This window comes from Dromiciops gliroides, chromosome 1 (genome assembly GCF_019393635.1).
Source record: "Dromiciops gliroides isolate mDroGli1 chromosome 1, mDroGli1.pri, whole genome shotgun sequence".
Classification (NCBI taxonomy): Eukaryota; Metazoa; Chordata; class Mammalia; order Microbiotheria; family Microbiotheriidae; genus Dromiciops; species Dromiciops gliroides.
Window position 1 is genome coordinate 396682500 of NC_057861.1, and position 25653 is coordinate 396708152.

At 38.9% G+C, this 25653-nt stretch overlaps 1 protein-coding gene across 1 annotated transcript in view; it reads right to left on the reverse strand.

Annotated features, from left to right (window-relative positions):
• RAB3C (RAB3C, member RAS oncogene family) overlaps positions 1-25653 on the reverse strand; it is a 336699-nt gene that overhangs the window by 298666 nt on the left and 12380 nt on the right. The window contains exon 2 of the mRNA XM_043985980.1: positions 18016-18243. Within this exon, the coding sequence (XP_043841915.1) occupies positions 18016-18243 (228 nt within the window). The remainder of the gene's footprint in view (positions 1-18015; positions 18244-25653) is intronic.

Here is a 25653-nt window from a genome sequence, read left to right on the forward strand (position 1 = left end):
AAACTGATATCGTAACCTGGATATTTCTGTCAGGAACTTGAGATGTTGTGGGGCGAAGAAGGGAAAAGGGAGAAATAACCTGTCCTAGAGGAGAAGTAGTCACCTACTGTTCCACAAGTGACTTGTTATTGTTGTTGTTGTTTATCCTTGGTTCTGGAAGAGGACCGGAACATGGGGTGGTGTCATGACTTGAAGTGAATTAGATTCAAGTGAGGAAGGGCTGTGCAAGGTCACCAACCTCACTCTCTCCTCCAAAGCCAACTGGGTCTAGTAGTTTAAGGCAATTGGACTTAAGTTTACTTGCCCAGGGTCGCACAGCTAGTAAGTGTCTGAGGTGAGATTTTGACTCGGGTCCTCCCGACTCCAGGGCCAGTGCTCTATCCACTGTGCCACATAGCTGTCTCTATAAGGTAGCTTAAGAGCTTTATGAAGTAACTGAAGGGTTGCTATTGATCAACTAGAAAGTTGAGAGACTGATTTGGGGGAAGTGACAGAAAAAGAGTAAAAGAAGAGGTAGGGATTATTGTAAGATTAGTCCTGCTTACATGTTGTAGTGAGGTTGAGGTTGAGAAAGCAGTGTGTTGGGTGAATGAGTTCTCAAATGATACACAAGTTTTCAAGAGATTGAGTGAATCAGTGTATGTCAGGGAAAGTAGTGGGATCTCAGAATTTTACTACTAAATAGGTATTAAGAGAGATGTTTCCCAACTCTGTTATTCAATAAGATGTGTATGTGTGTGATTGTTGTTGAGTTGTTTTCAGTTGTGTCCAAATTGACATTACCACATTTGGGGTTTTCTTAGCAAAGATACTGGAGTGGTTTACCATTTCCTTTTCCAGGTCATTTTGTAGATGAAGAAACTAAGGCAAACAGGGTTAAGTGATTTGTTCAGGGTCACCCAGCTAGTAAGTGTCTGAGGCCAGATTTGAACTGAGGAAGAAGAGTCTTCCTGACTTCAGGCCCAACATTCTATCCATTGCACCATCCAGCTGATTCATACACACACACACACACACACACACACATATGTGTGTGTGTGTGTATGTATGTACGTACGTACGTATATATGTATGTATGTATAAAGTAGGACTATATGCACACACATACATACATATATGCATATATGCTAGAGAGAACACATGTGTGTGCTATATATTTGTGTATAAATAGCATAGTGTAATTAAACCATGTGTTTATTTCTGAGTTCCTCCCATATTTTTTTAGGAAGAGAATACTTCAGTCAGGTCAGAAGGCATTGCCATAGAGGTGTGACAGCTTCAGTTATAATAAGTGGGAGTTTGGAGGGGCAGAAAGAGGAGAGTTGATTGAGGAGAAGGAGATGAAATGAATGAGGAGAAGGATCTTGTCATCTCTACTGGATCAAACTGTCTAGACAATTACCAAATCTCTATTTCACTTTGGAGTGGGTGATCAAATTGAGAAAACTACTGCACTCAGTGACAACCTTGAACCCCTCCTGCTAAACGGGTAAAGTATATAACAAATGTGTCTGGAGATCATTCAGTGGGGTGTAGGTTGAGTGTGTCATGCAGGAGAGCTATGATTCAGGAAAGGGTGGGATTAAATGACCTTTGAGACTCTCTTTGGCTTTTTTTTTTGAGGTGTAAGGTCTATGATCCCAGAGAACGGGTGGGATGAAAAAAAAATGAAATCAAACTATTTTTTACCTTACCTGAATACTCCAGAAATGAAGGCCAAAATGATCATCTTTAATTCTTTGAAACTTGTCTGCGGGCCCTATCCCCTCTCTGATAATCCATCTTGACTGTGTCACTTCGTTCGGGAAGCCCACCCTTAATTTACCCTAAACATTCTCTTATCACTCCTTGACAACTGTTTATTGAATCCATACTTTGTTAGGTTGTAAGTATTCCTTTCTGGTTGTTCTCAGATTGCATCATTTCCTCAGCACAGAGCTCTGACCATCACTGATAATCCAAATGTTAGCCAACTAGCTATGTCATTTACCTTCCTTTGTTGCTAATTGTTTAGGGGGTAGCTAGGTGGCACAGTGGATAAAGCAACAGCCCTGGATTCAGGAGGACCTGAGTTCAAATCTGAACCCAGACACTTGAACTAGCTGTGTGATCCTGGGCAAATTCCTTAACCCTTATCGCCACACAAAAAAAGAATAATTGTTTAACAACAGAAAGAAGTGTAGAATTTGGTCATAGAAATACTTTAAAAATCTGACTTCAGATTCTAATGTCACACTAGATCAAGTGTAGTGTGGTATCATGGGGAAAAGCAACAATAGCAATGGCAGTGGAAACCTGAGTTCTAATTCCGTTTCTGCTACTTACTCCCAGTTTGAGCTTGGAAAATCCCCCTAAGCCCCCTGGACCTTAGTCTCTCTGTCTGTAAAACAAGGGGTTTAAGTAGATGATCTAAAGGTTTCTTCAAGTTCTAATATATCCTATTTAATTCAGCTACAAAAATTAGTGGTGAGGTTGGAAGAAAGAAGGTGGGGGGGGTGCAGTAGGAAAAAACTCTAGATGGTTGTTTGGTACCATATACATGAAGCCAAAGTCTTATATCAGAAGCTGTCAGGCTTGTCGTGCCCAACAATATCCTGGGGAAATGATATCTCAGTGTTTTAATAATCACTCTCTGTGGATTCAGTGATTTATAATTGTTCTGTTCCAGGGCAGAATATAAATTTTATTATCATGCGATAAACAAGCTGTATGATTTTTCCTTCCCTGGGCAATGGATGCTTCCCTCTATTCAAATGCACAGATGGTTCGAATGACATGAAAAAAAAGCCCTGGTGACACAGCTGACTGCACTCGAGGACTTCTCCAAATATTGAGCAATTTCTATTTAATAAATGTGTTGTTAATGTGTGCTTCAGTGCCCTTTAGATATTCCACCTCATTAATATGCTGTAAACATTTCACTATTGCATCAGGACACAGAAAAACAAAGTTCACTGAAATGTCTTTCTATACTGACCCAAGCCATTGAAAAACCTGGGAATTCGATTGGTCATCCCTGGGATGATCCAGGGCTAAGGTAGAAATGAGTACAATGTTGGGGAGGATCTAAGGTGTTGAAGGATGTCAGATTTGGAATACAATTAAGGAAAGAATGGTGATAGGGGAAATATCTGAAACAAGCAGCAAGATGTTTTGGTGAAAGAAGATACAAAAATATAGTGATACTTTACTTATCTAGGCATCCCTACCCAGAGCAGCCAAAAGAGATGTCACAAAGATGGTGTACTTTTTTTTGTTTTTGTGGGGAGTTTTTTGTTTGTTTGTTTTTGCAAGGCAATGAGGGTTAAGTGACTTGCCCAGGGTCACACAGCTAGTAAGTGTCAAGTGTCTGAGGCTGAATTTGAACTCAGGTCCTCCTGAATCCAGGGCCAGAGCTTTATCCTCTGCACCACCTAGCTGCCCCAAAGATGGTGTACTTAAGGACATTTTTTTTACTTTGCTCATACTCCTGCTCTCATCAGAAATAAAGATTCAGAAGAGACCTTAGAAGTCCATCTAGCCCAACCCCTTCAGTTTACAGATAAGGAAACTGAGCCCCAGAGAAGTTGGTCACACATTAGTAAGTATAAGAAGTAGGATTTTAACCCAAGTCCTCTGACTCCAGAGTCAGCATTCTTGCCATCACAACATGATGTTTCCTTCAAAACACCTAGCACATTTATTTTCCATTTCCACAAAATTCTAAGAAGTTTGGTTGTTTGATTTTTTGGCTTATGACACATCAGAAGCATCAAGTTGGGAGGGGCAGTGTTATCCGCAATGAGTAATCAGTGATGACAGCAAGAAGTGACAGCAGACAGTGATGGAGGAAAATAGAAAGACGATTGTGAAAGGAATATAGTTTTACATAACAATTCAAATTTTATGTGATATAGTGAACCGGCTGGGTTTTTTTTTCCATTTATAATGAGGGAAGGGAAAATGGGCTTATCATGGAGTCACATTCATCTACTGATTGGGACTCTGGAATGTTAGTGCTTAGAGAGACCTTAGAGCTCATCTAGCCCACCTCTTCTCATTGGACACAAAAGAAAATTTGGGCTCCAGAAGGTAAAGGGATTTGCCAAAAGTCACATGACAAATTAATGCAATGCAATCACCTACCACGGGAAGTTTCACTTCCTTTGAGCTCACCTGTATAGTACTCCTATGCATTCATGAATTGCATTGCTTATAGCCATTGTAAATCCAGGGAATGTTCCTCTACTCAACCACACACAAACCAAATCTCCCTCAAAGGAAAGAATAAATGGGAGCAATGAAAAATCTGGGAAGCAAATAGGAAAAAAAAAGTGCTGCCTACATTTTATAGAGTAACTCTTGTAATAGGGCCCCCTGGGACATGGAGTCTCCAGGTCACCCTTGGGGCAAAATTTCTCTGCTGTCTGGTTCAGAACCCCCACTTTGAATTGTAGGAGTTTCCGTAGTAACCCAACTTTTTCCTTATAGGCATCCTTCTTGGTTTGAATTCATCCAACTAGTTCTGAACCTGCCTATGATCCAAGCCGCATCTCTCTATCTTGTCCACAGGAGACTGTCCAATACTTTGTTGAAATAAGAATAATAGCTCTCAGTTATATAGTGCTTTTCATTTGATCTTCACTAGAATACTGTGGAGGCAGCTAGATGACTTAGTGGATAGAGTTTTGAGCCTGAAGTTAGGAAAACCTGAGTTCAAATCTGGTCTCAGACACTGACTAGATGTATGACCCTGGGTAAGTCATTCATTTAACCTCTGTTTACCTAATTCACTGGAGGAGGAAATGGCTGACAACTCCAGCATCTTTGCCAAGGAAACTCCATATGGGATCATGAAGAGTAGGACACAAATGAACAACAACAATAGAATACTGTGAGGTACTGCCCCCGTCTTACTGATGAGAAAATGAAGACTAAGAGGGTTAGGGTAAGTGACTTGTCCAAGGTCACACAGCTGGTAAGTACCTAAGCAAAATTTCAACTCAGGTCTTTTTAACTCCAACTTTAGTACTCCAACCACTATACTATGAAGAACCTGTCTACTTCATTCTCTTGATCTAGCTATATGGTCACAAAATCAATCAATCATCAAGTGGTTATTAAATACCTACCATGTAACTGAAACAATCCCTGCTTGTAAGGATCTCAATTTAATCTAGTATGATTCTTCCTAGAAAAAAAGCCATATTGCCTCTTAGCAGTCACATTATGTAGGTGAGGCCTATGTTTTTTTTTTTTTGGTTTTTTTTTATGTATGAGGTATTTTATTTTTTCCATTACATGTAAAGATAGTTCTCAACTTTTGTTTATACATGCTTTACAATTTCAGATTTTTCTCCCTCCCACCCCTCCCTCCCCCCCTCCCCTAGACAGCAGGTAATCTGATATAGGTTATATCTATATATCTCTATACATATACATATATATATATATATATATATACACACACACATATATATACACATAATAACATTAATCCTATTTCTGCATTAATCCTGTTACAAGAGAAAGAATCAGAGCAGTGATGCAAAACCTCAAAATAGAAAGAAAAAAAAAAACCAACAGCACCCAAAACAAAAGAAATAATATGGTTCAATCAGCATCTATACTCCACAGTTCTTTCTTTCTTTTTTTTTCTTGGATTTGGAGATCCTCTTCTATCATGAGTTCCCTGGAACTCTTCTGTACCATTGCATTGGTGAGAAGAATATAGTCCATCACAGTAGGTCAACACTCAATGTTGATGACACTGTGTACAATGTTCTTCTGGTTCTGCTCATCTCACTCATCATCAGCTCACGTAAGACCCTCCAGGTTTCTCTGAACTCTTCTTGCTCATCATTTCTTACAGCACAATAGTATTCCATTGTATTCATATACCACAACTTGTCCAGCCATTCCCCAATTGATGGGCACCCCCTCAACTTCCAATTCCTTGCTACCACGTAAAGAGCAGCTATAAATATTTTTGTACATGTGGGTCCCTTTCCCCCTTCCATGATTTCTTTGGGCAAAAGACCTAAAAGTGGGATTGCTGGGTCAAAGGGTATGCACACCTTTATCACCCTTTGGGCATAATTCCAAATTGCTCTCCAGAATGGTTGGATCAGCTCACAGCTCCACCAACAATGCATTAGTGTTCCAATTTTCCCACAGGGTGAGGCCTATGTTAAAAAAGAATCTTTCAAATTTGCTTATCTTCCGACAAAATTCGGGCCCTTCTTTCCAAGATGCTCACCACCTCCACAACTCAAGCACTCAACTAATTTTCCTTACCCAGGCCTTCTATCACTATTCATCCTGGCATATCATCAGCACCTGAAGGTAGATTCTGCATTGTTTTATTATTATTTTCTACAGATAGAAATAGACTTTATGAAATGGATTCTTTCTAGCAAAGATAGGATATGAAGAAAAATTCCATATGTTGAACCCTTTTGAAAATAGGGGGGGGGTTCTTTGTGTGGGACACTTCCTGTCCTAGGGGGCCACAGCCTGCCTGTTCCTTTTGGGGGACATTCTTTCCCCTGTAAGCAATGGGATATGTAGCAGGGATAAGTGAACCCTTCCAGCAGATCAGAATTGATGAGATCGGGTTTCACAGGCTTCTCCTGGGCCCCACCATATCCAGTCTTTCTTTTCCCCATTAGACTGCGAGCTCCTGGAGGGCAGCAACTGGCATTTGTCTTGGTGTCCTCAAGGCTTTCCACAGTGCCTGGCAAATTGTAGGAACTTAATAAGTGCTTATGGGCAGTTATCTGGAGCCATAGTACATAGAGTGCAAGGCCTGGAGTCAGGAACACTCATCTCCCTGAGTTCAAATCTGGTCTCAGACATTTATTAGCTGTGTGACCCTGGGCAAGTCACTTAACCCTGTTTGGCTCAGTTCCTCATCTCTAAAATGAGCTGGAGAAGAAACTGTCAAGCCACTCCAGTATCTTTGCCAAGAAAACCTCAAATGCGGTCATGAAGAATCAGACATGACTGAAAAACAACTCAACTAACAAAAATAAGTGCTTATTGACTGATTGACTGACTGCTGGCTAGTTCCAATACAGAGATTTAAGATAGGGAATCTGAAAGCCTATACCTGTAGTCCCACAAATCTGCAAGTCTGATTTGTATCTTGTTTTTACCTGGTTCTTTGAGTTCAGGAATCTTTAGATTGTATTGTTGTTTATCCAGATATACTGCACCTTTATATGTTTCCTTTGTTTGTGCTTTTTGTTCCCTCTCCCTGTGTGTGTTTGTTGCTTTTCCTCATGAGACATCAAGCACTAACATTGGCACCGGTGCCTACAATGATCTGAGCCTACCAGATGATGACTGACTGACAGAACTGAGTATTTTCATTTGTCTTGACATTTCACACATGATATCAGTTTGCTCTCAGCAAAAGAACGAAGTCTGCCTTTCTCAATCTCGAAAGGGAAAGCTGCTGCCAAGACAGAAGAAATGTCAGGAAAATCAAGAGAGCATTCACACGATCATATCAAAAATGGTTTTCATGGGCACCAGTTCTTTGGGCTGACTCTTATAGAGGAAGCCTGGGATGTCCATGATGGTTTCTTCATTCGGGGCAGGAAGGATTTTAGAGTCTGGATGGAGACAGTAGGCAAAGGGGATACTAAATGCAAAGATGAGTACAGAAAATGGTAAGTAGGATAAAAAGAACTCTTCCCTTCATGAGGTATACTCCTCTCTTAAGAGTCCTGCATATTTATCTGAACTTTCCTATCCCGTGGAAATTGATCTTCTCCAAATATTTACAAAGCAGTTAGCTGGATTAGTGTGGGTCCGTGGCATCCCACACAGCAACACAGCAGGCACCACATAAATTACTCATAGGGTTGGAGAGGAACACTTATGTAAAACAGCCAAATCTCTTCACAGGTTGAAGTATTTTCTTGGGACAAGAAAGACAGGAAAATAAAGGTGAGGAAACAATTCTAAAAAACATTGTAGTAAATACCTCATCCCTGAGCTGGGCAGGGATGAAGTGAGTGCAGCTAAATGAGCCACTGCCAAAGGGAACTTGGGTGATAACTGCTTGTCACCAGGCTCTAAGAATAGCTGCTTAGTACCTTCGTACCTTGGGACCTTAAATAAGTCATTTGACATTTCTAGGCCTCTGTTTCTTCATCTGTTAAAAAAGTGAGGTGGGGTGGGCATATAGCATCTGAAGTTTTTCCAATTCCAGAACTATGAACTAACTGCTTTCCCCCTATCCCTTTCTCCTAAGCCCTCATCTGGTTGAACAGTGTGTTCTGCTCCCTGCTCAAGGAGGCCTCAAGTTAAAGAAGAACTAGGAAGAAGAAAGTTTTGTAAAGCACAGAACGCTGATGCAAAGCTTTTGTTGGTGGAATTAGAGTCAGAATAATTAATAAAATAAGTCTACTTGAAGAGAGGAGGTTAATATTACATATAAATATTTTCTAAAGTAACAGTATTTTATTCCTTTCCTAAGCTTCTCCTCTAAACCTTCTACCAAGGTTCAGCTGGAAAATAATTCTCTTTCTACTAGTTAGGGTCAATAATTTGGTTTTAGGTCATGCCTGTTCTGTCAATTGTCTGACTTATTTGAATAAAGTGAATAGCCACACGAAGAAAAAGAGTTTGGAAGGGGACTTGGGGCAAATGAGATATTGGGTCAATCCCCTCCTCTCCCATGAAAGCCTGACAGGAGGACATGGACAAGAGGTCATGATCTGTACCATTAGAAGTAGTGCCCACTTTAATGTGATCAAAGATTCAACAACATCTCAAACCAAATAGCTCAGTTTGTGGTTTGATGCAGGGTGGTATCCCTTTATTTTGTTTACTTGTTTAGTGGACCCACATCTGGGGACTTGCTTGTTTTCCCTATTAATTATATCTCCTAGAAGGCTTTGGAACAAGGAATACACGAGTCCCAAAATGACTTCCTAAGGATAATAGGATGAATATGATTGTGGAAACAGACTTTGAGAGCAAAGGCCAAAGAGATTGGTGCTACCCCCTTTTTGCACTTGTTAGAGTTTTGCATTAAGCACAAGAACTATTTCTTTCACCCTTTAGTAGGAGTGGTTGATATAGGAGTCATTGAAAGGGAGGTTCAACCCTGGGAGAATGCAGGAAATTAATGTGATTGCCACTTCCAAAACACACATTTCTGTTGCATTTTTTTATACTTTGATTGAATTGCCTGCTAAGGTAATCGACCTTGAACAGAAGATTTGATTGGTACAACGTTTGAGGAAGAAATGGAAAAGGAATGACTAGCCAAATTGGGATATGAGTAATTAAGTGAATAATTCTTAACACCTAGATGAGAATTTAAGAGAGACATAGCAGTATGAATGGAGATATGGAGGTGATTGAAAATTATTCCCCATCCAAAGAGGGGCCCACACATATACAGTGCTACTGTACACTATTATATTTGGTTATTGTTGATGATGCTTTATCTGTATTAAAAAATAACTTGAACACTACAATTTATTTGGAACATGGGGGACATTTTAGGGTGGAAATTATGTGGCTTGGGGCAGCTAGGTGGTGCAGTGGATAAAGCACCGTCCCTGGATCCAGAAGGACCTGAGTTCAAATCTGACCTCAGACACTTGACACCTACTAGCTGTGTGACCCTGGGCAAGTCACTTAAGCCTCACTGCCTTGCAAAAATAAACAAACAGAAAAAATAAATTATGTGGCTTTACATCCCATTAGGACCAGATAATTGCCAGCACTGCCCTTTGCTTAATTTCATACAAATTCAAATGAAGTCTAGCATTTAAGGTTAATTTAGATATTAGAAAAAAATGTAGAATCTAAAGTGAGAGAGTTAAATGGAACATTGAGTTAAATGGCTTTCCTTTCTAGAGAAAAGGTCTAATGACTTACACAGATTTATACAGAAAATAAAAACAGGTGGGCAGAAATTTCACTTATATATTCTTTTCTCATAACTGTGTTGTTTCTTTTGTAAGTAATAAGAAAAGTTTGAGAAAATCCAAATTATAACATATATATCTATAATTGAAAATTTAAAAATAGTGGATTTTCCACCAATTGATTCATCACATTGCAAAAATTCACACACAGAAAACTCATTTAGAGTTTCTTTAACTTGGGGAAATCGGGGACCAAAGACCATAAAAATATAATAAGAATGTAATAACAAGCCAGAAAATTTAGTGAAAGGTAGACAGGCCCATGAATATATAAAGGAAAATAGTAACTAGGTACTAAAGGAAAGATAGATTCCTGACTGAAATAATTCTGAGGCATTTGTATATAAAGCAGGTAGAATATAGCCAGGAGGAGACTTTCATTCTTCTAATGACCTTAATTTTTTTTTTAATTGTGGCTTTAGGCTCTTCTAGGGCAGATGAAAAATACATTATTCTAATATTATTACCCATCATTCTTTCTTCTTGAAGTCAGGAAGGACATCAGTAGGACAAGTTACTCTCCATAAAATTTTTGCCAATAGAAAGAAATTTCCCTACCTGTTCCACTCTGCCATGTCTCCTAAGTGATTAGGGTTTTGCCTTCTGTGGCACAAGCCTTTATAACTCGAAATACCAGATTCACCTTAATTGTCAGGATAATCAATGATTTGATCATCCCATTTTTAAGAATGGGGTCAAGGATGAGGGAGGAATACGTGAGCCCACCCCTTCCAAAGACAGAGAAACTTCTATCTCCTTGGCTCCTTCTCCTCTGTGTTCTGCTCTGCGGCCATGTTTACCTTAGTGAACCGACACAATAGAGGCAGCAAAGGAGCACTGCTGCATTCATCTCCCTTCTCTTTACCTCTCCAAACCTTAATTCAAGCTAAAAGTGACTTTTCCCTCCTTTGTTTTCCCCTTTGTTCACACCTCTCTCATTTCACTTTCACATACTCTCTTATATCGTAGCTATGTGACTGTGTCTTATATCTCCTAATAGACAAGCTAGCTCCAAGAGGGCAGGCACTGAAACTTATTCTTCATCAGAGATACCACATTCCTTTGCACATAGTAGATACTTAATAAATAAATAAATAATGAATAAATCTGAAAACCTTAAATCACTATATAAATGTGGATATTTATTACTACAGGGTGGGTCAAATGTCACCAAGGGGTCTGATGTTTTAATAAATTTTTGAAAATTTTTTTCTTTATTTTTTACCATTTATGAGCTTTGATTTTTCACAAGTAATATAAATTCATTTCCCATATATACTGTATATGATTCTACGGTATTGTAAGTTAAAAACCAAAAAATAAGGGGCAGCTAGGTGGCACAGTGGATAAGGCACTGGCCCTGGATTCAGGAGGACCTGAGTTCAAATTCGGCCTCAGACCCTTGACACTTACTAGCTGTGTGACCCTGGGCAAGTCACTTAACCCCAATTGCCTCACCAATAAATAAATAAATAAATGAATGAATGAATGAATGAATGAATGAATGAATGAATGAATGAATAAATAAATAAATAAAGGAGTTATTAAATATTCATGACTTTTGCCCCCCACCCCCGTACTAATAAGAAGGAAACTGTCTCAGGACGTATACAGGCTAGGGAAGGGGTCTTCAAATGGGAAAATGTTCCATCTCTATTCACCTGCTGCTTCCTCCCTGTTCCTTTCTAGGCAATTAGCACATTATGCTGTGTGTGGTCTAGAAAAATTCATAAGCAAAGACATGACCTTGTACTGCCTCTGTATCTACAATTACCCAAACAACAATTCTTTATCATCAAGTCTTCTATTTGCCAGACATTATGCCAGACATTATGCTTAGGTGGCACACAAAGACAAAAATCAAATAGTCCCTGCCCTCAGGGAGCTTATATTCTATATAGGCAGAGAGTAATTCTTCCCAGCAATGTAAATGCATAAATGTTAATATAAGGAAGCTGAGAGAAGTTTTGCATGCATGTGCCAGCCAAAGACTTCTTGGTAATTAGATTCAGAGTGGTATATACATAATACTTATACATATATGTATACATGTGGAAAATACATATATTGTATGTATTACCATACGCATACACATGTAATACATGGATGCACCTATATTATACACATATTTTATGTATTACACATGCATGCATGTGAATGTGTATCATGTTGTTTTACATGTAATGTATATGTGTGTTTGTGTGTATACTTAGGTTTCCCCTCCTCTACCTAGCTATTTTTTTTTTGCATTAGTGGAAACTATATATAGTGCTAAAATGTGTTAAAGCTGGAAGGGACCTTAGAAACCATCCATTCCAACCCGGTCCTGTCACAGATACAAACAATGAGGCTCAGGTGCAGTGACTTGCAAAGAGTCCATGATTATTTGGGGGCAGAGCCACTCTAAATAAGCTTCTTGTTGCCCTGAGGATCTAATACAAATTCATCTGCTATTTAAAGCCCTTCACATATTGGACTCGACCTACATTTTGGGTGCATTCTCTTTCCTGGACTCCCTCGCCTGGCCAAACTGACCTTCTTAATGTTTCTCTCACACAACTTTCCGTCTTCTATCTCTGTGACTTTGCAAGGCTATTTCCCATTCCTGGAAAGAATCAGCTACTCATGCCCACCTCTTAGAATCTCTACTTTCCTCCAAGGCTCAACTCTAGCACCCACCAGAATGAGGCATTTCCTGATTCCCCTGATAGGCTAACACTTTCCCTTCCTTACTCCCCATGCCTCTCTTTGTATATATTGTGTAGCAACATAAATGTGCATATTGTTTCCCCAATATAGATAAGCTCCTTGTGGCCAGGACTATTTGATTTTTGTCTTTGTATCAGGCAGCATGCTCAGTGCCTTGTACACAACAAGCTTTCATAAATTTTTGTTGATGATGTTGTAGGAGCTAGGACTAAAAATCCTAGTCTCTTAACTGACAGTTAGGAGCTTAGTACTTACTACTTATTATTACTATTTATTATTACTTACTACTACCTCCCCTCCCATGGACAATGAAAGCACCTACGGGGACGGGGGCGGGGAGGGGGAGAGGGAGGAGCTGAGACTTTAAGGTATAGTAGAAAAGCCATTGATTCTGAAGTCTGAAGAAATGGCAGAATCCTGCCTCTGACTTTTACTGTATGCCATCATGGGCAAGTCTCTTAACCATCCTGGGACTCAGTTTCCTTATCTGTAAAATGAAGAAGTTGAACTAAATTGCAATCTGTTGCCTCTAGCTCTAGATCCATGATCCTCTACGTAAAGAATTAGAACTTAGCTAATGATAGAAGTCCTTTTCTAAGTCATAAGAACAGAAAAAACAGCCAACTCTTATTTGGAGAAATGGCATTTTCTTGAAGCTAAGATCTTCATACAAGTGGATGAGAACTGGGAAAAATATGTTGGGTCAAGTGTGAAATGACCTGCTTTAATATGGCAAACAATTCTCAGCATCCTTGCCAGGAGTGATTTCACCAGCTGCTGTTTTCACTCTCCACTTCACCCCTCAGGGTTGGCACAAGACACAGTCATGCTGTGCCCACAATTCTTCTTAAAGTGTCACTTTGTCTGATAAAGAAACAGTGGTCAAACCAACCAGGGGTTGATCTCCCACTTTGGGGAATTGCATTCAAAGCATATGGGCCCTTAAATTTACAAACTAAAGTGAAAAGCATCACCTAATTTGAAATGATATCACAATTGGCATCATATTTAAAGGTGGTTCCTAATTCAATTCAGTTCCACAGACACCTTCTATTAAGCACCTATTAGGGGCGAGGTTCAATGTTAGGCAGTAGGATTTTCAAAAAAAATACAGCTTCTTCATTTAAAAAGCATAGATTTTAGGAAGATAAATATGGCATCTAAAAAGATAGGTATGACACATGCTGGTATATGAAGAAGACAAAAGAGATATCCAGAAATAAATGTTCCAGGAAAAATTGAGAATGCTGACACTTTCACCAGAATCAGGGAATGATTCATAAAGAAATTAGCACCTGAGGTAAACCTTGATGGAAGATAAGGATTCCAAAAGTTGAAGATTAAATGAGAGTGCACTTCAAGTCAGGGGTGTGGGGTGGGGGTGGTGACATGTGCTGGTACCAATGCACTGAGTTGGGATATGGTTGAAAGGTAAGAAAAGTCCAGGGAACATAGAATATGTGAGAGAAGAATATGAAATAAATCTTGAAAGGAAGGAGCCAGATTTTGGAGTGTCACAAAAGACAAAATAAGAGATTCAAATTTTATCCAGGAGTCAAGTCAATGCTATTCAAGGCTTTTGAGCAGAGAAGTAACACAGATAGACAGGGTAGTGTTTCTTTTAGTGCAGGAAAATGTCACCACTACCAGAAATGTCACTAAGATATAAGTAAAAAGGAAAGCCCTTCATATGGTATGTTATGAGGGGTTCTGGGAAATATCTTCTACCATCTTCTACATATCTTTCTTTTTTTACATATCTTTCTTGTTGAAAAAGAAAAAATATCTCCCTAACAGGATTGTTTGCTGAGGCTTATAACTCCATCTTTAAATAGTAATTCCTTTTGGTTAAGTTAACTGTATTGCTTTTCTATTTTATTTGTTTGAAATACTTCTCATTGAATAGCCATTTAGTCCCCAAATTAAAACACACTATGTCTGTCATCAGAGGTCCTGAATCTATCCTCAGTTTCTTCATCTGTTAAATCAAGGGACAGGGCTGGATGACTTCTGGGGTCCTTCTATCCTGAAATGTTTGAATGTATTTAGATCTCAAAAATATTTTTTCTGAGAAAGCACCTTTGTTGCTCTGATCTATTTAACAATTGATATAAAAGTACAACTTTTTTTCTAAAGAATTTTTTTATCATCAGGGAAAATGAATATTACTAAGAGAAAAGGAAACAAAAAAAGAAAAAAGGGCAGCTAGGTGGCATAGTAGATAAAGTACCTAAAGCACCAGCCCTGGATTGAGGAGGACCTGAGCTCAAATCCGTTCTCAGACACTTGACACTTACTAGCTGTGTGACCCTGGGCAAGTCACTTAAGCCTCATTGCCCTGCAAAGAAAGAAAGAAAGAAAGAAAGAAAGAAAGAAAGAAAGAAAGAAAGAAAGAAAGAAAGAAAGAAAGAAAGAAAGAAAGAAAGGAAGGAAGGAAGGAAGGAAGGAAGGAAGGAAGGAAGGAAGGAAGGAAGGAAGGAAGGAAGGAAGGAAGGAAGGAAGGAAGGAAGGAAGGAAGGAAGGAAGAGAAAAGTTAATTGCTTGGTTATAAGAGGATAATGAGATGACATTAATATGAATTACTGTATAATTTCTATGTTCCAAAAATGCTGTCAAGTGAATGAGGCATCATAATCATTAAACATTATGTATCTTACACAGCCAAATAATCTTACCAGAGTTTATTAAATTGGTAAAGCAAAGAATCATCATTGTATAAATGATGATTGGATAAAATTTGAATCTAAGATTGAGGCACAACCTTTTCCTTCTCTTCTTTATGTCTTCTTCTGGATGCCTCATTTGGAGTGTTTACATAAGAATTAAATTTGCCAGGCTTTTATTAAATGTCTTGCTATGCACCAGGCTTTCTGCAAGCTCCTTACATTGGAAATTAGGTGTTGGGCTTACAAAAACAATAAACAAAATGGTCCTTGCCTTTAGGAAGCTTATAGTCTATTGGAGGAAAATAACACATACACAGATAAGTAAATAACAAATCTGTACAATGTAAATACAAACTAATTTCTGTGGGGAGCACTAACATAACAACTAATAGGCATCAGGGAAGGCTTTGAATAGGAGGTAGGACTTGAGCTGAGCTTTGAAGGGAGCAAGGGGTTCCAAGAAGCAAGTTCCAGAACTTTTCAGGTATGAGGGAGTCAACCTGTGTCAAAGCAGAAAGGGAGCAGGTGAGATGCTATGTGTGGAGGACAGTAAATGGGCTAATTTGGTACATGGGGCCAAATGGAAGAACAATATAGAATCGATCTAGAAAGACAGGTTAGGGCCAAATGGTGAAAGGCTTTAAATGGCAACCAGAGAATTCTGTATTTGATCCTATAGGTTAAATGGAGAACCACTGAAGTTTCTAGAGTGGGAGACTGGGTGGTAGCATACTTATTCCTATATTTTAGGAATATCAAAGATATTCATGATATGGAGGATAGATGGAGGAATCAAGGATTCTTGAGACAGGGAAGATAATTGAGTTACTATCATAACAGTCCAGGAAGAAGGAAGTGAGGGCTTGAATGGTGGCCATGAGAGCAGAGAAAAGGGGACAGTGAAAGTAGAATCAACAAAATTTGTCAACTCACCAGATGTGGGGGTGGCAAGGAAGAGTGAAGAATTAAAGATGACTCTAATGATTCTGTGAACACTAGCTAGAAGGTTGGCAGTGTCTTGGACAGAAACAGGAAAGTTGGGGAAGGGGTATATTTAGGATGAAATGTGCTCTTGGTTTTGGATATACTGCTTCTGTGATATTGATGAGTCACTTAACCAAAGATATCATCAGGACTAAATCTTAGGTGAGAGATGAAGGCTGAATATGTAGATTTGTGAATTATTTTCATAGGGGTAATAGTTAAACTTATGAGAACTGATGAGATGACCCAGAGAATAGAGAAAGAAGAGAACCCAAGACAGAGTGCACACATGTGTGTGTATATGCATATAAAGTGGAGTATGAATGATAAGCTTACCAAAAAGTACTGATAAACAGCAGTCAGATAGGAGAACCAGAAGAAAAGCAGCATCATGGAAACCCATGGAAACTCTCCTTAGTCTCTTTTCCTGGATCCCCATCCAGGGAACTTGTACTGATTGAAGGCATCCCATAAGGCTCTCTTCTAGACCCTTTTCTCTTCCTCTATACTACTTCACTTGGTGATCTCATAGGCTCCCATGCATTTAATTATCCTTTCTGTAATGATAATTCTCAAATATACTTATCTATTCCTAACCTCTCTGCTGACCTCTAGTCCTATATGTCCTACTATGCTTCATACATGTTAAACTGGATTCCAATAGACATATTAGACAACACGTCTAAAACTATCTTTTTACTCTAAGCCCTTTTCCCTTCCAAACTTCCCCATTATTACTGAGAGCACCACCATCATCTCAATCTCTAAGGTTCTCAATGTAAGCATCATCCTTGTTGCTCATTGTCTCATACTCCATATCTCATCTGTTGCCAAGGCCTGTCGATTTCACCTTTGCAACATCTCTCAAATATGTCCCCTTCTCTCCTCTGACACTGCTACCTCATCACCTCACACCTGGACTATTGCAATAGCCTGCTAGTGGGTCAGCCTGCCTCAAAGTCTCTCCCCACTTCAATCCATGCGTCATCCATCAAACAAAGTTCCTTGAGGGCAGGAACTGTCTTCTGTCTCTTTTTATATCCACAACAAGTGGCTATTCCAGTGCCTGGCATAGAGGAGGGAGGAACTTAAAGAAAATCATGCTGGGAATGGCACAAACCAATAATAATTCCATCCTACTTTTAGCTTAAGTGACCATCTATCTTGAATTTTGTAGGATATTTCCTCAAACAGCAAGGCTACCTTGTCCCTCTGCAAGACATACCTCATCCCATTTAGTGTCATCTATCCTGGCACATCATTTCCAACATCATCTGCAATTACTGAGATCCTCAACTTCACCTGAGCACTAAAGAATTATAGACCTTTAGTGATTTATATGTCCCAGTCTCCAAAAGCAAAGGTCTGATTAGTCTCTTCAAGCTAGAGATCTTCAACAGGGTTACAGGGCCTGATCTCCTTCCATTGCATAAGACAAGTATGTGTCATTGGTTAAATCATTCCATTAGTACAATGCAACATACACAACAAGGAATAGAGAAAGTACAAATTTGCTTCTCAGGACAGATAAGTGGGGCTAGCTCATACCCTGAAGCCATAAAGCATTGTCATATACTATCTTTGCAGGATCACCAAACCAGACAACAGGTAATGAGATCTTAGGTTAGCACAAATCAGTAAGAGATGAGTCTGTCAGTTAATGTCAGAGGTAGGGTTGAGACTCTTGATGACCAGATATCACCATAAATTTTTAAACTACTTACCCATATCTGAAGCTTGATTCTCTTTTCATTTTTGAAGACGGTTTTTACCTTGAAGTCAATGCCAACAGTGCTGACGAATGCAGATGTGAATGAGTCATCTGCATAACGGAAGAGGAAAGATGTTTTCCCCACACTGCTGTTCCCAATGATGAGCAGTTTGAACATGTAATCAAAGTTCTGGTCTGAAGTGTCCTTCTGGCCATACCTGGAGTCCTGGGCAGAGGCCATCTGTGATTTAAAACAGAAGAGGCTGTGAATGTTCTCTTACAGGACAAGAGCATAAATAATAGGAAACTCCTTATCAACCTCCCCAGTAACAGATAGACAACTCAGAAGGCAGACCAAGAGAGACCCCCGTGTCTCAAAGATGCAGATCTCCATTGTAATACTCCCTTGAGCTATCAGAGAACAACAAAACTTTAAGATTTTTCTTTTTACTGCTCAGTATATGGAAGTCATCAGACCACCAAGGCCATGCCTCCCCAGCTCATGTGAAAAGCCGGGATTTTCCAAGCCCTATGAAGTGTATACACAAATAACCCAGATAATTTAACCTCCCAATTTCTCTATAGATGTATGTTTTTACATGAATTATTTGGAGAATGACTTCCACTCACTCTTCATTTCACTTGCATAGTTACAATGTAACAATCGGAGCGAACAAAAAAATTACATTAAAATGGGTTCATCAAATTAGAGCTGGAATAAACCTTTTAGGTCAACAGGTTCATCCCTCCCCTACCCATTTTACAAGCGAGGGAACTGAGGGTCAGACAAGTTGAGTAACTTTCCCAAAACCACATATGGAGCACATGACAGAAAAAAAAAAGATTTCAAGGCAGGTCATCTGATTTCAGATCAAGTACTCCATATTGAGATCTTCAGTTAGCATAACTGTGTACCAGATGAGTCTTGTTAGTAAATGGCAGGAATGGACTTAAGAATCTTGTTTCCCGGGGACAGCACCAGCCCTGGATTCAGGAAGACCTGAGTTCAAACCTGACCTCAGACACTTGACACTATCTGTGTGACCCTGGGCAAGTCACTTAACCCTCATTGCCCCACCAAAAAAAATAAAATAAGAAAGAATGTCTACCAGATCTGACCATAAAGGGATGCCCCTTTTCTAGTGATTGCAGACTCACTGGCTAACCAATTATGTGACAAACTACATTGTTGTAGGTCCCGAAGATAAAAGCTTCTTGTATTAAATTCATGAAAAATGTCACCAGTCCTACGTTTGTTGCTGTTTGGTTGTTTTAATCGTGTCCAATTCTTCTTGACCCCATTTGGGGTTTTCTGGGCAAAGATATTGGAGGGGCTTGTCATTTACTTCTCCATTTGATATATGAGGAAACTGAGGCAAACAGGGTGAATTGACTTGCCCAGGATCACAGATATAGGAAGGGTCTGAGGCCAGATTTAAACTCAGGAAAATGAATCGTCCAGACTTCAGGCCTGGCACTAGACTTACACAGCTTCCAAATCTACCCAGGTTTGCTAACTGCCTTTGTGTAGAGAAGATTCTCTCCAATATATTTTTAAAAATCCATTTGTGTCCTAGTTCTTAGATTGATCATTTGCAAGCTTCTAAAAGTAGCTATGCAACTAGGAGAAAGAAGGCATGACAAATTGGCTGAAGTTGCTACTATCTTATACTCTAGGTCACATTGGCAATCTCATTCCATATTCTATCAGGTTAGGTCTCTGTGTAGCATATCTTTAGGTACCTTTGATGAAAGGATGGTATTTTGGAGCATTCCCTTCCAGGTCTTGCCTCAACCCCTGCCTCAATGCAGAAGGGTTCTTCACTCTCAAGAAGTCAGAAAACTACCATTGTCTATGATGTCATGGCCAAAGTTGGGGCACTGAACTACAAATTACTATACATACTACTATTGAAAATCCTGGGGGCAGCTAGGTGGAACAGTGGATTAAGCACTGGCCCTGGATTCAGGAGGACCTGAGTTCGAAGCCAGTCTCAGACACTTGAAACTTACTAGCTGTGTGACCCTGGGCAAGTCACTTAACCCTCATTGCCCTGCCAAAAAAAAAAAAGAAAGAAAATCCTGCAAACTGTCAATATTTGGGTATAGAAAATTATACTGGAAGCAATATCATCTTCTGTTATTAAGGACATATATACATGTATGCAGATGGCAGTGTTCTCTACACAGTTGCATTTGTGATTGCATGTTTGTGTCTGAGTCCAATCAAAATAGGTGTTCCTTTCAGAGAAGAAGCAGTGACACTTTAATGTGGGCAGCTGGAGAGCTGTAAACATTGTCTAATGTCAATTCCCGAGTATCTTTTCTGTTGTTTTGTTGTTTATTTCATTATTTACTCAATGAATATTTATGAAAAGCCTGCATTATGTGAGCAGAGCATCATGCTAGATATCAGAGGCATATAATATTTGAATACTTCCTTCTGTCATGGAGCTTCACCTGGTAGGTAACATGACAAAAATAAGTAACCACAATGAAAAAAGTACATGAGAAATTTATTAGTGTATTAAATTTATTAGAAATTTATTTTTTAAAGGGCTAGAAGAAGAACAAGGGGGTACAGGCAGGGGTAAGGAATATCTTCATGGATGAGATGGCATTTAAGGGATGGGTAGCAATTTAATAGACAAAGAAAAAGGAAAAGGAGGTCATTTCAGGCATGAAGGGCAATATAAGAAAAGGCAGGGAATGAGGAAAGTACAAGGTATATTTAGAGGATAACAAATAATCCAATTTGGTTGGAATATAGGGTGAAGGGAGAAGGGTAACAGGAGGTAAGCCTGGGCAGGTACGATTGTGGAGGGCCTCATCTTCCATTCAAAAGAATTTAAAAATTGTTCAGTAGCCATCAATGAGTCATTGAAGATTTGTGTGGGGGGAGGGGTACATAATGGTGGTCCTGACCACACCAGTACATAAAGAAGATAGATCCCATACTCCATATCCTGTTATGTGCTCTACTTTTACCATGTGATGAATCTATGATCTCACAGAAATGGGTATTCCTTGCAGACATGCAGTTTTGTACAACTCCTGTCTAGGTCCTTCTATAATCTTTCAATAAGCCATGACTCAAGATTCTCTCTGTTGTTAAATTTTTCAAAGAATCTTAAGGGTACTCCCTCCTCATTTCTGCCTCTTAGAATACCTAATTCCTTTAATACTTATCTTGAGTGTTACCCTCTCCACAAAGACTTCCTGATCCCTACCCTCAGCTTCTAGGGCCTTCTCCCACTCCTACCAACTTTCAATTATCTTGCATCTATTTTGTCTCTATTGCATACATACCTATTCATGGACATAATTGTCTCTCCAAATAGAATGAAAGCTCCTTGAGGTCAGGGACTGTGAGAAATGGGTAGTTGTCTCTTCTCAATGAGGATATAAGTCAACCATACTCCTCCTGACTTGTTTGTAGGACAAAGGTCTCAGATACTTTCCTCCCGCTCCGGCAAATGAAATCACATGGTTCTAGGAGCCCGAGCTTGTCTCAATTAGGTCCAACTGGTCTCAACTAGGTCCTGATTAGCTAGTCTTTGCTGGTAGACTGTAACCCTTGAGTAATCAATTAGTGATGAAAAAGGGGAGGGTCTATTCCCGGTAGGAACTAGGGGATAAAATGGGGCCTGCGAGCCTCCATTCGGGGTATCCATTAGCTGCACACTAGGGTGCCTCCTCATGAGAAGGAAATAAAAGAGCCTTTTGTCACATCACTGCTGAGTTCCCAAGGATTATTGAAAAGAGGATTGATTTATTCCTCATAGGGACTGTTTCACTTTTGTGTCTGTATCCTCTCTGACCAGCACAGAACTTAACGCCAATGGTGTCAAACTCACAGACGCCACTATATGTAAGGATCCATGTGGCCATATATTGACTTAGAAAAACATATATATTGACATTATCGATGTTCTATTGGGTTTTTATTTATTTTGTTAAATATTTTCCAATTATATTTTAATCTGGTTTAGCATACAGGGTCCTTCCCACGTTTCATAACCCCTGCTATAAAATTTAGTAGGCACTTAATATTTGTTGAATGACAGTATGATTGAAGATACCTAGTCATACATACTTTAATCCTAAATCTGGTTTGCATAACACTGGAATGTAATTCTTCAGCAGGTACATATGATTATTATTTTTCCTTTCAAAGGCATCTCACTTTAGTAATATAGTCAATGTTTGGGGCAGCCTAGGTTGAGACCAATACTGCATAATTCTTAATAGGATTCAACTCAACCAAAAAACACAGCTTTATTTGAAAACAAGAAAAGGTTCAGAACAATGGAATAAAAGCTAGTTCACAAGTAACCTAAAGGCATTAGGGAATAAGGCAGCTCTGATTTCTCAGGGATATAAAATAAAGAAATTTGACAGCATTGAATTTCAAAGGGACATGTAGGCAATAGCTCTGTAATTTGACTGACAACTCTATGGTTCAAAAAATGTGGTCCAAGGCTTAAGTCATTCCCTCATATAAACATAAAACCTTCAAAACATCCTATAAAAACAAAGTTAAGTTTCAAAATTACATTTGAAAATAAAGGCAGACATTTCTCATGATTATTACTGAAACAACAAAGGTAGATCTATTTCTGTGGAAGTAAATATGCTGGAAAGCTAGTTAAAATTAGTATAAGGACACACTAACGGGAAGAAGAAAGCTCATACAATCACATTTTCAGAGATGAAAATAATATTAGAGATCTCATTTAATGAAGGGTTGGGCATGACTGAAATGACTGAGCAATAACAACAAAAAAATTTAACCCCTTCATTTTACAGATAAGGAAGCTGAAGTGCACAAAAGTAAAATGACTTGTCCACACTCATAGAGGTAGTCTATGTATACACAAATGTTCTGCATGGATGTAGAACTGAATTTTGAACCCAATTTTGTGACTTCTGTTCTAGGGCACATTACACTAACTTCCTAAACCTGGAGTCTAGATTAAGTCCAGCGTCTAAATATCACCCTTGATATATTTATTAGCTGTGCGGCATTGGACCTTTCTAAGCCTCAGTTTATCATTTGTATATTTTCACTTCCTTCTTCACAGGGCTGTTCTAAGGAAAGAATTTTGTAAACCATTTCAGTGTTTTGAAAATTTGAATTATTTTATTATTCTAACCTTACAATCTGGAAAAGGGAGGCTGATATTTCTAAAATCATGAAGGGTAGAGACATAGACATGCTTACCAATTCCTAGAAGATAAGAACTTGAGAATGGAGATCCATTTTGAATCTTGAAGGATAGATAGAATTTGGAGCTAGAAAGGATCTTCAAAGCCATATAATGCTATATCCTAACCCAAATAGTACTCCTTTCTATAATATCCTGGATAGCTTGTCATCCAGCCTCAGTTTAAATACCTACAATGATGAGTATCTCACTAGCCAATCAGTCATTCAATAAGCACGTATCCAGCCACAGTGCCAGGCACTGTGTTAAGCACTGAATGGGGCAGCCTGTTCTTATTGCTACAAAGTTGTTTTTTTTTATCTTGAGCCAAAACTTCTTTCTTGTAACTTCTACCCATTGGTCCTCATTTTGCCCCTTTAAGTAACACAGAATAAGTTTACTCCCTCTTCCACATGGCAGGGATAAAAAGCCTCCTATAAATTTCCTCTTGGTGAAACATCTTTAGTTCCTTTAAATATCCCTAAGTCCTGTAGGATATAGTGTCTGGACCTGCGTCCTATTTATCACCCTTTGTACATGTTCCAGTTCTTCAATGTACCTCACAAAATGTGGTGCACAATGACAGAGTGTAATCAAAAAAGCACTTTCTATGCCACACAATGATGAAATTGCTTTGGTCACCTACTTCTAATAATGTAGTCTGACTGAATTCCCTTGGTTAGCAGCTGTCTCACACCCATGGTCCATATTGAACTTATGGCCAATTATAAATTCTTATTTTTTTCATAGGATTATTATCAAGCCATCTGCTTGTGGAATTGATTTTTTAATACAAGTGTATGACTTTACATTTATTCATGTTCATTTCATCTTGTTGGATTCAGTTCTTTTTCCCCACCTGTTCACCATTTTGAATCTTGATTTTTGTCCCTTTTGATCTCTTTCAGATTTGTATTCTTCATATATTTGAAAAGTGGCCCTTTTTTGAATTTACCCACATCTTGATAAAAATTTTGAACTGTCTAAAGACAATTTACAAAATGTAAATTCTCCAAGGAATTCAATAAGTATTGAGTTTACAAAATGTATTACTGCAAGAAATGGTTTAAATAAGTCTGTATGTGGTTGATAAACTTGTCATAATAATTTATTTTTAAAAACTAGGACATTTTGGAGCCCATATGTACTTTTGAGGTCAGTGTCATGAAAGGAAATGGATGTTTCTTGGTGCCACTATTAGAGACAGAATATTTGTTTATAAAAATCATTGGTCTCATTCAGTATGGCCATATCTGAGTTCTCACAATCTCAATGACTCAGATACCCTGGGTAACCAAAGCCTGCTTATATATGTACCCAGGGGCTTACAAGAGTATTAAACACACTTTTTTTTCTTTACATAGGAATGGGCAGATCAAATTATTTTCAAACTTTTACCTTGATACCTAGAAACATTAAACTGAATTACTGTGTGGCTCTGGTCTCAGAAGACTCTACAAAGAAGTTACTAGACATTTATATGCTTGCTCCTGATAATGGCAGCCTGCTTGAGGTAAATTACAAAGAGAACAACAAAAATAAAAAAAAACACCTTGAATGTCTTCCTCACAATCAGAAATATGGTGAAGGGGGTAGGAAAAAATGTTTGGAGGGTAGGGAACACATACTATAGTTTTAAGATATTAGCTATTGAGTTAACCAATAAACAGGCCCAAAGAAAACTAGCATTCAGACCCCCCAGGTAGACGTGATATTTTTAACACAAATGAAAATATTTGCATCTGATATTTTCAAACAGCTGCCAAATGGTGTCATATTGACTCTAGGCTGTGTTTCCCTCTTGTGAACAAACCTGTGTGTGTGTGTGTGTGTGTGTGTGTGTGTGTGTGTGTGTGTGTATGTAAGTTTTTGTATAGGGCAGCATTTCTGCTACTATCTTGTTTGTTCTTCTCAGTCTCTGGCTGGAAATTCAGCTCTAAGTGTGCTACACTTTTGGCCAGGAACCAGGTCTCTAGAACGTGATACCATGTGGGTCCATGGTTTGACGAGAACCTTGGGAAACCTAATCTCTAATCAATTTTGTGTTCATTCATTTATTCAACATCCACTCTATGCTAGGCACTCTGCTGGCACTGGGGATATAGAGGCAAAATCAGCACCTGGCTTCAAGCAGCTTACATTCTATCAGAGGAGCTCATTTCACAACAATTGGGATAGCAACACACATGCATTCAAAGCTGATTCCATACCAGGCACAATGTTTGGCGCTGAGGATTCAAAGACAAGAAGGAGATACTGTTAGGGTTTGGAGAGAACACTAGTTTCCTTTAAAATTCAGCTCAAGTACCATCTCCAGTGCAAGGCCCTTCTTGCTCATTGCCCCCCACACACACACAGCTGCTAAGACCATCTTCTTCTCCAATGACAATTAAGCAATAGTTGCTTATTGATTGATTGGTTGATAGGATCTCAGAGGTCATCCA